Here is a 15,567-nt window from a genome sequence, read left to right as displayed (position 1 = left end):
CAAGTAAAGACCCGGCCTGGAACATGGGGAGAAGCCACCCACCCACCCAGCACTTTGGCTACTCCTAGTAAGAGCCGGCCCGGATCGGCTTTACAGCCATACTAACAGCAAACAGTGTCAATCAGTACTAGCTGCTGACCCTTGAAATTACTGGCTCTTACCTCACCGAGGCCAGGAACCTCGGTGACACATACCTTCCGTCAATAATGGCCCCTTGCGCCTTCCTACTATATATATATATATATATATATACACACTCGCCTAAAGAATTATTAGGAACACCTGTTCTATTTCTCATTAATGCAATTATCTAGTCAACCAATCACATGGCAGTTGCTTCAATGCATTTAGGGTGGTGGTCCTGGTCAAGACAATCTCCTGAACTCCAAACTGAATGTCAGAATGGAAAAGAAAGGTGATTTAAAGAGGACCTTTCACCGATTCTTACCCTATGAACTAACTATACAGACATGTAGAGCGGCGCCCGGGGATCTCACTGCACTTACTATTATCCCCGGGCGCCGCTCCGTTCTCCCGTTATGCCCTCCGGTATCTCCGCTCACTAAGTTATAGTAGGCGGAGATACCAGTCCCTAAGTTATGGTAGGCGGAGTCTGCCCTAGCGCTGGCCAATCGCAGCGCAGAGCTCACATCCTGGGAGGTTATTTTCTCCCAGGCTGTGAGCTCTGCAATGCGATTGGCCAGCGCTAGGGCAGACTCCGTCTACCATAACTTAGGGAACGGAGATACCGGAGGACATAGCAGGAGAACGGAGCGGCGCCCGGGGATAATAGTAAGTGCAGAGAGATCCCCGGGCGCCGCTCCACATGTATGTATACTTAGTTCATAGGGTAAGAATCGGTGAAAGGTCCTCTTTAAGCAATTTTGAGCGTGGAATGGTTGTTGGTGCCAGACGGGCCGGTCTGAGTATTTCACAATCTGCTCAGTTACTGGGATTTTCACGCACAACCATTTCTAGGGTTTACAAAGAATGGTGTGAAAAGGGAAAAACATCCAGTATGCGGCAGTCCTGTGGGCAAAAATGCCTTGTGGTTGCTAGAGGTCAGAGGAGAATGGGCCGACTGATTCAAGCTGATAGAAGAGCAACGTTGACTGAAATAACCACTCGTTACAACCGAGGTATTCAGCAAAGCATTTGTGAAGCCACAACACGCACAACCTTGAGGCGGATGGGCTACAACAGCAGAAGACCCCACCGGGTACCACTCATCTCCACTACAAATAGGAAAAAGAGGCTACAATTTGCACGAGCTCACCAAAATTGGACTGTTGAAGACTGGAAAAATGTTGCCTGGTCTGATGAGTCTCGATTTCTGTTGAGACATTCAAATGGTAGAGTCCGAATTTGGCGTAAACAGAATGAGAACATGTATCCATCCTCTGATGGCTACTTCCAGCAGGATAATGCACCATGTCACAAAGCTCAAATCATTTCAAATTGGTTTCTTGAACATGACAATGAGTTCACTGTACTAAAATGGCCCCCACAGTCACCAGATCTCAACCCAATAGAGCATATTTGGGATGTGGTGGAACGGGAGCTTCGTGCCCTGGATGTGCATCCCTCAAATCTCCATCAACTGCAAGATGCTATCCTATCAATATGGGCCAACATTTCTAAAGAATGCTATCAGCACCTTGTTGAATCAATGCCACGTAGAATTAAGGCAGTTCTGAAGGCAAAAGGGGGTCCAACACCGTATTAGTATGGTGTTCCTAATAATTCTTTAGGTGTATATATATATATATATATATGCATATACACACACATATAGATTACTCACAAAAAGTTAGGGATATTTGTTTTTTGGGAGAAATTTATAGAAAAAGTTCACGCTACAGTTATCATGAAAATATGGCATTTAAGTAGAAGCAGCAATGGTGATTTCCTCATCTCAATTTATTGAAACAAAAGCCAACAACGGAGGTGGGTATACCCCCACAAAAATGAGCATCAATTACAACTTGACAACGACGTCTCATGCTGTTCACAAGTCGACTTATTGTCTGATCAGGTATGGCATCCCACTCTTCTTGAAGAGCGGCCCTCAGGTCATTAAGGTTCTGGGGTACAGAATTAACAGCCTCTACACGGCGGCTCAGCTGATCCCATAGGTTTTCAATGGGATTCAGGTCTGGAGAAAGTTCAGGCCACTCCATTTGAGATACAACAGTCTCCAGCAGCCGTTCCCTAATGATGCGACCTTGGTGAGCTGGCGCATTGTTGTCCATGAAGATGAAATTAGACCTGTGTTGTTCACGCAGAGGCACAATGACTGGATTAATGATGTTATTTAAGTAATATGGGCTTGTCACTGTACCATTCACAAAGTGTAGGGCAGTTCTGTATTGACTAGACACACCTGCCCACACTGTAACACCACCACCACCAAAGGCTTATCTGTGGCTGATGTATTGCGCTCTCCTTGACGTCCCCAACATCGTTTGCAGCCATCATTTCTGCTCAGCGTGAATCGACTTTCATCAGTGAACAGCACTGAGGCCTACTGGTCCCTGGTCAAGTGTAGATGCTCCCTGGCCATGCAAGACGATGATGCCTGTGCCTGGTGGTGTAGTCAGGTACCCTTCCAGGTCGTCTAGCACGCAGACCACGCTGATGTAAACGGTTTCGAGTGGTCTGAGATGACACTTGGTGCCTCTCACCTGCATTAAATGTGCCTGAATTTGTGTGGCATTCATCATCCGGTTCTGCAGGCAGGGTCGGACTGGGAACTTAAAGTGGCCCGGGAAAAAAAAATTAAGTGTCCCCATTTTGTTAGGCAGGTCCAACTTAACAGAAGGTGGGGCAACACAAGTAGGCAGGGTCAACAATACCATAGTGCAAAATACCATCCCGGCAGAACCAAATAACACAGTGTAGCACAATATACTGCCCCAAAAGCTGGCCCTCTGTGGTGGCCATCAATAGCTACCATCTTCTGTCCTCCTCCAGTTGTCTATGGAGCAGGGGGCTTAGGAGGTGAGGGCCACAGCAGTTGAATTCAGGAGAGCATGTGTGGTCGCTGGCTGGGTACATAAGTACCTGATTCTCTCAGCTTTCATTACCACTGGGAGCTCATTATGTACTCAGTCAGCGGCAGAGAGGATGACTTGGGTGTCCCCCTGGGGCATCAGCCCACCAGGAAATTTCCCTGTAAGGGCCAATCCGCCCCTGTCCGCAGGGCATTGTTCCAAATGAAGCGGTCATCAGTGTGGGATGTGGCCAAAGGACGTTCACTTCTATTGATTGTAAGCTCTTGTGAGCAGGTCCCTCACCCCTAGTGTTTGAATTGTATTTTAGGTTTGTTTTTATATAACATCTGATTTTGTGCGTGCCCTTTGATTTGTAAAATGCTGCACAATATGTTAGCGCTATGTGAATAAAGATTATTATTTAAACACTGTCTATCACTAGTTCTCTGAAAGGGCCGCATAACGGACCTGAACGCTGCTTCAGTGATGCGACCTCTTGGCATTATAATGATTTATAATGCTGTGAGTTCCTGCCCAACCTCTACTGTAATGAATAGTACTCACATAATGCCATCAGTACAGTTCGTTACAGCGGAGGGCGGACAGAAACCCACACCATTAAATCAATCATTAGAATGCCAAGAATCCACATGACAGGAGCAGGGATCAGACCGGGGAATAGCGTGAATCCCGTAATGAACACAGCTTTCTGAAACTAACCTAACAGCGCCAGCGTGTTAGACTCTGTTCACAGTCCGGCCTTATGTTTTTACTTAATGTGTCACTTCAGCAAATCGCATTTATCATGTAGAGAAAGTTAATACAAGGCACTTACTAATGTATTGTGATTGTCCATATTGCTTTCTTCGGTGGCTGGATTCACATTATACACTGTGCGTATCCATGGTTACGACCACCATGCATTCTAGCAGCGGTGGCCGTGCTTGTACACTATAGGAAAAAGCACCAGCCTATGTGAGCTCCCGTGTTCTCAGCCACCAGAGAGGCTGGCACTTTTTCCTGTGGTCTGCAAGCATGGCCACCGCTGATGGATTGCATGGTGGTCATAACCATGGAAACGAGCAGAGTATAATGTGATGGAAAAATAAATCCAGATAGCGAAGGAAGCAATATGGATAATAACATTACATTAGTAAGTGCCTTGTACTAACTTTCTCTACATGATAAATGCCTTTTGCTGAAGTGAGACAACCCCTTTAAGCCAAGCTTTATCTTGATAGAAGCCAGTAGCTTATTAATGGCCGTCTTCATTTTTCCACCAGATTTTTATTTTATTTTACTGAATAGCATAAAAACCATGTCCTGACAGAAGAGAAGCAAAGAAGCTTGAACATGGCTTCACCTCTACATCATCCCCCACTGCAAAAAAGTACCACAAAAACCACCTAAAAGCTGATGATTAAGAGCTCATTCACACTGTGACATTACTGCCATCTGGAACCGTCCTTCTCCTCCTCTCATCACATGACCCGTCTGTAGAGGTCAGCCACAAGCCCCGCCCACACCCCGGCTCTCGGTGACAGCTTTGTCCACGTGACCGTGCAGCTTCCCGGCGTTCTGTGCGAGCTGAACATGGCGGCCTCCATGAGGGTTGTGAGGGCGCTGGGTGAACCTGTAAGTTCTGGATTTATAAGAGGTGATCATTGCAGAAGCGTGGCTGGTAATAGGTACCTACCTGCCTGGAGATATGCCGGGCAGGTGACCGCGTCCTGTGTATTCTTGTATATGTATATACTCCAGGTAAACTTCAGAACATACATGGGTTACCCCACGGCAGACCCAGGTCCGTCACCCTTAAACAGTGAGCCAATGTGTTAACTCTTAGTTGTCCATACGGTGCTGTTAACTACACAAACATAACAAAGCACAACATGTAACCTAATAATATGACCTTACAGCAAGTAACCCTTTGCAGTAGTCTCTTTGGGGTAGTACACAAATTCATCCTCTAGGATGGGGCACAACTCCATCTGCCTTCCTGCCCTCCAGGTTCCCCTGATACCTTATAATGCATTATTTATGTGGGTTTTTAACCTGTGACTGCAATGTTTTCATTCACTGACAGGAAGCAGAGACTTTCCGAGATCTTTATACTGATGACCTATCCTCTGGATAGGTCATCAGTATCTGATCAGTGGGGGTCCGACACCCAGAACCCCCGCTTGCAGCTCACCAAGCACAGCGCCGTACATTGTATAGCGGCTATGGTTGGTATCGCGCTCAGTCTCATTCACTTCTATGGGGCTGCGCTGCGCCTGGGCCATGTGACTGATGAACGTGTCATCACTGGAAAAGCCTGCGGAGTAAGGCTCCATTCACACGTCCGTAGTGCATTGTGGATCCGCAATACACCCGGCCGGCACCCCCATAGAAATGCCTATTCTTGTCCGCAATTGCGGACAAGAATAGGACATCCCCCTTTTTTTTTTGCGGACCGGAAGATCGGGGCTGCGCTCCGGAAATGCGGATGCGGAGAGCTCATAGTGTGCTCTCCGCATCCTTCAGTTCCCATAGAGAATGAATGGGTCCGCACCTGTTCTGCACAATTGCGGAACGGGTGCGGACAACCCTTGCGGACGTGTGATTGGAGCCTTACTGCGAGCATCGGTGCCTTCTCAAACACCTGATCGGTGGGGGTCCCGGGTGTTGGATCCCCACAGAACAGATACTGATGACCTGTCCTGAAGATATCATCAGTATTTCAATCTCAGAAAACCCCTTTAATAGTCAGCAATTAGGCTGCGTGCCTTTACCTTATCCAGTGGTCCCCATTACTATACATGACACTTTACAGCCGCTCCCTGGAGGTCCGTCTTCTTGCCTCGTCCTTCAGTAGATTATTTTTCTTGGCACGTGTAGAAGATGGGAGAATCTTGTCTCATCTTAGGTCTTGGACATAGGCAATCCTCTATAAGTTCCATCTGTCAGGTCGTATAGCTCACAGAGGGTTGTCTAGACTGGAGTGAATGAAAGAGCCTATTAGTTCTTAAGCACCTAATTGTGGGGCGTCCCCCCTGCTCAGGACCCCACTCTGTAAGCCAGCAGAAGCAAGTTTTTCTGGTGGACCCAGCTCACATATGGAAGATCCTTCATATGATCGTTTATCGTAAACGCTGTGGATTTCCATACAGAAAGGTGGATGAGGTTTAAACATTTTCCGCAATAAAATCTGCACATTTGCCTTGTAGTGTGGACTATAAATCCCCTGCTTGTCAATTAATGCTGCAGATATGTCCCCCTTTGTAGTTCTTATCTGTGATGTTTCGGTAATAAATTCTGTCCCTCAGATTATGGTCAGCTGTGTTGTGGATAATCCGCAGTGGACCCACCGTGTGGGGCTGTACCTAAGGCCTGACTCAGACGGGCGAGTTCAGTGCGAAAAAAAACCCACCACGCGTTGCAGCGTGATTTCTAGTTGTGACCTCTGATTGCATGACATTATAATGATTTATAAGGCTGTGTGTTCCTACCAGACCTGTATCTACCGAATTACACTGACGGCATTGTGGCAGAACAATTCAGTACATTCTAGGTCTGGCAGGGACACACAGCCTTTTTAAATCATTATAATGCTGTGCAATCAGGGGTCAGAACGGGAAATCACGCTGCCATATGCAGAGTGTTTCTCGCACTGGACTCGCTTGTCTGTGTCTGGCCTGATAGTACATTTACCCGAAACGTATGGCCAGTGGGAAGTGATCTCCGGGGATTTCTGAAGCTGACCTGCAGCAATCAGCAGACTCTGTGCAGCCTTCATTGTAAGGGTATATTCACACAGCGGTTTTCCAGACCGCGCCGAGGATGTCCATGTCCGTTCTTGGAGCAGATTCTGCACGGACACCACAGGAAAGCATGGCAAAAGTCTGCCCACGGTTTAGGCTCCATTCAGTGGGGCTAAACCAGAAGCAGGTCCGCGCCACTGAAATTGAAAAACCAATGTGATGACGCGGTGGTCATGATGAGACACTTCATCTCGTGTTATAGGGGATACTGATCAGGCAGAATTTGCCATTTGACACCAGCATCTCCTTTTAATCTTGTAGGGGCTTGCTGCCTTTCTCAGTCCTATCCGGATGCTTTCACCAATCACAGTTATACCTGTAAGAACCAAGAAGAGAATGTTTAAGCCGCCATCTTTAGGAAATAAGCTTACTGTTGAAGCAATGATAAAGAAAGCCAAGGCTGCTGGAATTGTAGCGCCGCAAGAAGACTTGGAACGCCCAATTAATATCTCCTGCACAGGTAAGACCCTCAGTGCAGTTTACTTAAAGGGGTTGTCCGAGTTCAGAGCTGAACCCGGACATACCCTTATTTTCACCCAGGCAGCCCCCCTGAGGCTAGCATCGGAGCATCTCATGCTGCAATGCGCTCCTTTGCCCTGCGCTAAATTGCGCAGGGCAAGGTCTCTTTTGTTTTCCATAACACGCTGCCGGGCGGAAACTTCCGCCCAGCAGTTTGTTCGGTGACGTCATCGGCTCTAATGGGTGGGCTTTAGCGCTGCCCTAGCCGGTTTACTGGCTAGGGCAGCGCTAAATCCCGCCCATCAGTGGCGGTGATGTCACCGGGCTTCCTGGCAGCCCCATGGAGAGCCCTGGTACGTCACCGGATCTCCAAAAAACGCCTTTGCCCTGCGCGATTTAGCGCAGGGCAAAGGAGAGCATCGGAGTATGAACGGCTCCGATGCTGAAGTCAGGGGGTCTGCCGGGGTGAAAATGGAGGTATCTGGGTTCAGCTCTGAACCCGGACAACCCCTTTAAAGGGTTAGTCTCACCAGAGACATCCTCTGTGACATAGGACTCATGCTGCCAGTGTAAAGCAAGATTTGTCTGCAGTATGTTTAACGCATGTTCGCCGTTGTTCAATGTTCTCTCTTTGTTTCCAGCTGGAATACTTGATCCATATGTGCCTCCAGAAGGTGATGCCCGTCTGTCCACCCTTTCCAAGGATGGTTTAAAGCAAAGAACAGAGCAACTGAAACAGACAGCGGCCTCTCAGTTGGCGTATGTCCTAGCAGTAAAATCACGGAGCAGTTTTTCTTTGCAAATGTCCTAAAACTCTTGATGTTCTTCTTATGATCTTTCCCACACATTCCAGCCACATTCTTCCCTGAGTGCATAGAACATGTTGTATATAGGATACCGGGCCCGTTTAAATACATATTTTTGTCTATTGCTGTAGAGCAGGGTTGCCCCACGTGCGGCCCCCAATCTTCTGGTCACATACATGCTTGTCTTTGTCTATTGGCTGCCAGCATGCAATCTACGTCAGAGAGCACTGACAAGCAAGTACTAATGCCTGGCATTTATGGCATATGCTTTCAGATGGTAATACCCTTTTAAGTTTTATTGCAGCCCTTGGAAATGGTTTAATCTGACAACATGGCCGTTGGAGCAGAAAAGGTTGTGCCTCCGTCCTGTAGAGGGCTTAGGTTTTAGGAGAGATGCATCATTTTTCCTTGCATGTTTTCATTGTCATGGATCACGTGTATACAAAGATTTCCTGCATGTTACTAACTGCACATATTAACAGATCTGTTGTTTATATGCAGGATTCGAAAGATCAAAAATTATGATGAGGATTTTAGCACCAAGACCTTTCCAGAGGAAGCTCGGGAGATCTTCATTGAAGCGCACAACTGTCTGACACAGTAAGAAGCTTTGCATTTCTACATGCCTGAAATGTTTATGCTGACGGGTGAGATGCTGAGGATTCACCTGGATCTACTGAGTTTGTCATGTTGTTTTTATAGTAAAATGGTAGTGGGTAGTTCAGGGTGCCAAATCCACACTGTCACTACTTGGCAGAATCCAATACCATTCCTGGCTGTTGTGGGCATAGTGGAGAGGTGAACCGTCCTTGACCTGAACTCACTGTGAAATCCTTCTTCTGTTCAAGGTTTGATCGTCATAAATTGCACTCACTAGTGACAGAGCGCTGCTATCCCGTGAGTAACCAGTTCATAAATATATATATATATATATATATATATATATAATATATATAATATATATATTTTAGTATGTTTTTCCCACTCAGAACCCTATTCTTATTTTCTAATTTCTGTGTTATAGGAGATGGTGCAGGGTAACCGGTATCGTACAATACTCTGGTCTTTTGTTGAGTCTCTAGAGCCACCCAAAATAGTGCAGGTTCGGTGTCCAGAAATGGTTACCAAGGGAAACCTGTACGGGCAAGTGACTGTCCGTATGCACAGCAAACAGGTGAGGGACAGAAAATGGCCATCCATACTTTCCTTGTTACTGCAGTGTACAGAGTATTATCCCGGACTCTCCTCCCTCTAACTGGCATATGTTTAGCACAGTTTGATCTCTCGGACTACTGCTGGCCATACTGAAAATAATGGGATGTCCTCTACTTGATGTATCCAGTAGGGGTGGTTTGATCCATTGCACATTACAGGCAAATCTTCCATTTCTTTCATCTCTTGCACAAAATGGGCATATCGGGACCACATACATTCGCCTGCCAATAAACTGATTTCTGTGGGTAATGTAATTACCGTATTTTTCGCCCTATAAGACGCACCTGCCCATAAGACGCACTTAGGTTTTTGAGGAGGAAAATAAGAAAAAAAATATTTTGAACCAAAAGGTGTGCTTTTGGTGGGTTTTGAACTAATGGTGGTCTGTGGATGACACTGTTATGGGGGATCTGTTGAGGACACTGTTATGGGGGATCTGTTGAGGACACTGTTATGGGGGATCTGTTGAGGACACTGTTATGGGGGATCTGTTGAGGACACTGTTATGGGGGATCTGTTGAGGACACTGTTATGGGGGATCTGTTGAGTGACACTGTTATGGGGGATCTGTTGAGTGACACTGTTATAGCATCTTATGCTATGTGTCATCCACAGATCCCCTCCATAAGTGTCCCTGTAGTGTGAATGACCCCCAATACAGGAAGTGGGGGTCGCATCTGGTTTTATAATGACAGCAGGGCCCATACAGTGACTGTATTCTACTACACGGGCCCCGCTCACTGTATATAATCTTATCTATAATTGTAGGCATTGTTAATATATAAAAATTTAGGGTAATCAGCGCCTGTATTACTTACAAGCGCTCAGTAGCAGAGAGGAGGGAGGAGGCAGGCCGGGAGGACGGGCACTGGCAGTGTGAGTCACTACGTCATGCGCCCACGCCGCCTGCTTCATTCATAAAGTGGGCAGCGCAGGCGCGTGACTTAGTGATTCACGCTGCCAGCGCCTGTCCTCCCGGCCTGCCTCCTCCCTCTTCTCTGCTACTGAGCGCTTATAAGTAATACAGGCGCTGATTACCCAGAATTTTTACCCAGCCCCTCCTCCCTCTCAGCTGATACACCCGCCGTGCGGCATTTCATTGAAAATTCAGCAAAATGCAGCATTCGCCCCATAAGGGGGGGGGGGGGGGGGGGAGTGCGTCTTATAGGGCGAAAAATACGGTATGCTCCGCAATTGAAATGTGTCGACATCCATGTTATACAAGGACAGGATGGCTCTGTCTAATGCAGGAAGGGGGGTCCCATGCAGTGGTCCACCACCACTAAGGCCCCTTTCACACAGGCGAGTATTCCGCGCGGATGCGATGCGGGAGGTGAACGCATTGCACCCGCACTGAATACCGACCCATTAATTTCTATGGGGCTGTTCACATGAGCGGTGATTTTCACGCATCACTTGTGCATTGCGTGAAAATCGCAGCAAGATCTATATTCTGCGTTTTTCATGCAACGCAGGCCCCATAGAAGTGAATGGGGTTGTGTGAAAATCGCAAGCAAGTGCGGATGCGGTGTGATTTTCATGCATGGTTGCTAGGAGACGATCGGGATGGAGACCCGATCATTATTATTTTCCCTTATAACATGGTTATAAGGGAAAATAATAGCATTCTGAATACAGAATGCATAGTAAAATAGCGCTGGAGGGGTTAAAAAAAAATTAAAAAAAATTTAACTCACCTTAGTCCACTTGATGGCGCAGCCCGGCATCTCCTTCTGTCTCCTTCTTTGCTGAACAGGACCTGTGGTGACGTCACTCTGGCCATCACACGATCCATCACACGATCCATCACCATGGTGATGGATCAGGTGATGACCGGAGTGACATCACCACAGGTCCTGTTCCTGCAATTAATGCTCACCACAGGTCCTGTTCAGGAAAGACTGAGACAGAAGGAGATGCCGGCAGCGCGATCAAGTGGACTAAGGTGAGTTAAATTATTATTTATTTATTTTTTAACCCCTCCAGCGCTATTTTACTATGCATTCTGTATTCAGAATGCTATTATTTTCCCTTATAACCATGTTATAAGGGAAAATAATACAATCTACACAACCCTGAACTTCTGTGAAGAAGTTCGGGTTTGGGTACCAAACATGCGCGACATTACAATGTTTTGCACTCGCGCGGAAAATCGTGCGTGTTCCCGCAACACACACGCACATTTTCCCGCAACGCCCGTCTAAAAGAGGCCTAAGGCATCTTGCACACAACAGTATGGCTTTTTCAGTATTTTGCGATTCGCAAAAAATACAGATGATGTCCGTGTGCATTCCGTTTTTTTGTGGAACGGATGGCCCCTGATAGAACAGTACTATCCTTGTCCGTTATGCGGACAATAATAGGACATGTTCTATCTTTGAACGGAAATACGGAAACGGAAGGCATACGGAGTACCTTCCGTTTTTATTTTGCGGATCCATTGAAATAAATGGAACGTAAACGAAAAAATAAAAAAAATTGTGTGCAAGAGGCCTAAGGCTGTGTGATTAATCAAATGAATTTGATTAATTCATTTTCTTTCAGCCCAACGTTCATGAAATGCGGCAATGTCAGGCTGTACACGGCTCCCATGTGTTTACTGTGAACCCCTAGCGTTGAGCTGCAGTAGCTGATGTAGGGCACCTGTAGAAGTGACACCTGGTGTACTTATTTGTCATATTGATACCCGGTCTATTTATCTTTAATAGTGACACTGGGTCTGCTTACCTGAAACTTGGTATACTTACCTGTAGGGAGGACTGGAGGAGGATATATAGTATTTTCCCTTTCGTTTCTGAAATGAAAGGGTATTCTGCTACTTTTGGCTCCCCTATATATACATTACATACCATCCTCCAGTCCTCCCTCTATATACATACCATCCTCCAGTCCTCCCTCTATATACATGCCCTCCTCCAGTCCTCTCTCTTTATACATTATATACCCTCCTACTCTCCTCCCTCTATATACAGTATATACCCTCCTACACTCCTCCCTCTATATACATTATATACCCTCCTACACTCCTCCCTCTATATACATTATATACCCTTCTCCAGTCCTCCCTCTATATACATTACATGCCCTCCTCCAGGACTCCCTCTCTATACATTACATGCCCTCCTCCAGTACTCCCTCTATATACATTATATACCCTTCTCCAGTCCTCCCTCTATATACATTATATGCCCTCCTCCAGTCCTCCCTCTATATACATTATATACCCTCCACCAGTCCTCCCTCTATATACATTATATACCCTTCTCCAGTCCTCCCTCTATATACATTACATGCCCTCCTCCAGGACTCCCTCTCTATACATTACATGCCCTCCTCCAGTCCTCCCTCTATATACATTACATGCCCTCCTCCAGGACTCCCTCTATATACATTACATGCCCTCCTCCAGGACTCCCTCTATATACATTATATACCCTTCTCCAGTCCTCCCTCTATATACATTATATGCCCTCCTCCAGTCCTCCCTCTTTATATATTATATGCCCTCCTCCAGTCCTCCCTCTTTATATATTATATGCCCTCCTCCAGTCCTCCCTCTATATACATTATATACCTTCCTCCAGTCCTCTCTCTATATACATTATATACCTTCCTCCAGTCCTCTCTCTATATACATTATATACCTTCCTCCAGTCCTCTCTCTATATACATTATATACCCTCCTCCAGTCCTCCCTCTATATACATTATATACCCTCCACCAGTCCTCCCTCTATATACATTATATACCCTCCACCAGTCCTCCCTCTATATACATTATATACCCTCCACCAGTCCTCCCTCTATATACATTATATACCCTCCACCAGTCCCCCCTCTATATACATTATATACCCTCCACCAGTCCCCCCTCTATATACATTATATACCCTCCACCAGTCCCCCCTCTATATACATTATATACCCTCCACCAGTCCCCCCTCTATATACATTATATACCCTCCACCAGTCCTCCCTCTATATACATTATATACCTTCCTCCAGTCCTCCCTCTATATACATTACATGCCCTCCTCCAGGACTCCCTCTCTATACATTACATGCCCTCCTCCAGTCCTCCCTCTATATACATTACATGCCCTCCTCCAGGACTCCCTCTATATACATTATATACCCTTCTCCAGTCCTCCCTCTATATACATTATATGCCCTCCTCCAGTCCTCCCTCTTTATATATTATATGCCCTCCTCCAGTCCTCCCTCTTTATATATTATATGCCCTCCTCCAGTCCTCCCTCTATATACATTATATACCTTCCTCCAGTCCTCTCTCTATATACATTATATACCTTCCTCCAGTCCTCTCTCTATATACATTATATACCTTCCTCCAGTCCTCTCTCTATATACATTATATACCTTCCTCCAGTCCTCTCTCTATATACATTATATACCTTCCTCCAGTCCTCTCTCTATATACATTATATACCCTCCTCCAGTCCTCCCTCTATATACATTATATACCCTCCACCAGTCCTCCCTCTATATACATTATATACCCTCCACCAGTCCTCCCTCTATATACATTATATACCCTCCACCAGTCCTCCCTCTATATACATTATATACCCTCCACCAGTCCCCCCTCTATATACATTATATACCCTCCACCAGTCCCCCCTCTATATACATTATATACCCTCCACCAGTCCCCCCTCTATATACATTATATACCCTCCACCAGTCCCCCCTCTATATACATTATATACCCTCCACCAGTCCTCCCTCTATATACATTATATACCTTCCTCCAGTCCTCCCTCTATATACATTACATGCCCTCCTCCAGGACTCCCTCTATATACATTACATGCCCTTCTCCAGTCCTCCCTCTATATACATTATATGCCCTCCTCCAGTCCTCCCTCTATATACATTATATACCCTCCACCAGTCCCCCCTCTATATACATTATATACCCTCCACCAGTCCCCCCTCTATATACATTATATACCCTCCACCAGTCCTCCCTCTATATACATTATATACCTTCCTCCAGTCCTCCCTCTATATACATTATATACCCTCCTCCAGTCTTCCCTCTATATACATTATTTGCCTTCCTCCAGTCCCTCCTCTATATACCCTCCTCCAGTCCTCCATCTATATACATTGTATACTCTCCTCCAGTCTTCAGTCTATATACCCTCCTACAGTCCTCCATTCATTTCTATGTGAGCACCGGAGAAAGCGGAGTACAAAAGCTGCCACTCCATAAAGCTGAATGTTGTGGCAGTGTGCATGAGAGTCTGCCACTCCATTCAAACAGGGTGACATGGGCCCCCATTCTTGTTATCAGCAGGGGCCCCAGCGTTCAGACCCCAGCCGATAAGAGACTTATTCCCTATCTACAGGATAAGTTGTTTTAATGGGACTGGCCATTTAGGGAGTTCCATATGATACATACCTTTTGCACCTGGTGGTCACTGTTTATATGATTTGTTTATAGACCTTAATCGTCTATGATCGGTTTGGTCGGCTGGAATGTGGGAGTGAAGAACCACGGGATGTTCTAGAGTACTTGGTGTTTGAGCGTCATTTGGTGAATCCATACGGATCATGGAGGTTGCATGGCAAGATAGTGCCTTCCTGGGCACCACTCAAAGAGCCAATTGTGAAGGTCAGTAGCATCAAAACAATTTTAACTTCCTCAGGTTTCAGGAGCCATTGTTAATTTACATTTGCCGTTTTTGCCTTTTTTTTGTAGACTGTGATGTTATCAGGTCCAGTATTGAAGCCCGAGCAGGAGCTAGAAGATGTAGCTGTGGAGAAGCAGGATCTCGCACCAAAACAGTGGTATAAATAAGACGCCGGCACCTTTCTTCTTGTGCATTGAAGCAGGCACATTCATAAGTGTGAGCACTTGAATTTATGATTTCTGAGGACAATATTGCAGAACCTTGGCTTGTGGTTGGTGTACTGTTTGTAACATCCATGCTGTGTACAATATTATATGCCCTGGTATATGAAAGTTTTGTAATAAAATAAAGTTTTGAGTTATTTCAGAAATTGCACCAGGCTGCTTGGCATGTGCATTGTGTGTGTTTTTTGTATTCACGTCATCCTGGTAGTTGTTGGGTTGCAATAGTTCAAAATGTTTTGCAGGAATTATGTATATAATGTTGTAGACATGAGTGTAACTTCTTAATATATAGCGTTTAGGATGTTTGCGCTGTTCATTGAGAAGCACTCCTTATGTGTCCTCCAGGTCTTCTCCAAGGACAGCCCAGTTGCTCCTATGCTGAAAATGGCCACTAATCAGTATCTCCCA

The 15,567-nt window shown here is 45.9% G+C and overlaps 1 protein-coding gene across 1 annotated transcript; it reads left to right on the top strand.

The window, feature by feature from the left end:
- Window positions 1-4,530: 4,530 nt before the first annotated feature.
- MRPL45 (mitochondrial ribosomal protein L45) lies at window positions 4,531-15,315 on the top strand. The gene is made up of 8 exons (XM_040435346.1): window positions 4,531-4,628; window positions 7,058-7,256; window positions 7,897-8,014; window positions 8,563-8,661; window positions 8,910-8,958; window positions 9,086-9,235; window positions 14,746-14,916; window positions 15,004-15,315. Exons 1-8 carry the CDS (start codon window positions 4,587-4,589, stop codon window positions 15,100-15,102), a joined length of 927 nt encoding a protein of 308 aa, XP_040291280.1. The 5' UTR covers window positions 4,531-4,586; the 3' UTR covers window positions 15,103-15,315.
- The last annotated feature ends 252 nt before the right edge of the window (window positions 15,316-15,567 follow it).

Source organism: Bufo bufo, chromosome 6 (assembly GCF_905171765.1).
Source record: "Bufo bufo chromosome 6, aBufBuf1.1, whole genome shotgun sequence".
In the NCBI taxonomy this organism is placed as follows: Eukaryota; Metazoa; Chordata; class Amphibia; order Anura; family Bufonidae; genus Bufo; species Bufo bufo.
The sequence above is the reverse complement of the archived record's forward strand: the minus strand, read 5'-3'. Positions and strand labels throughout refer to the sequence as shown.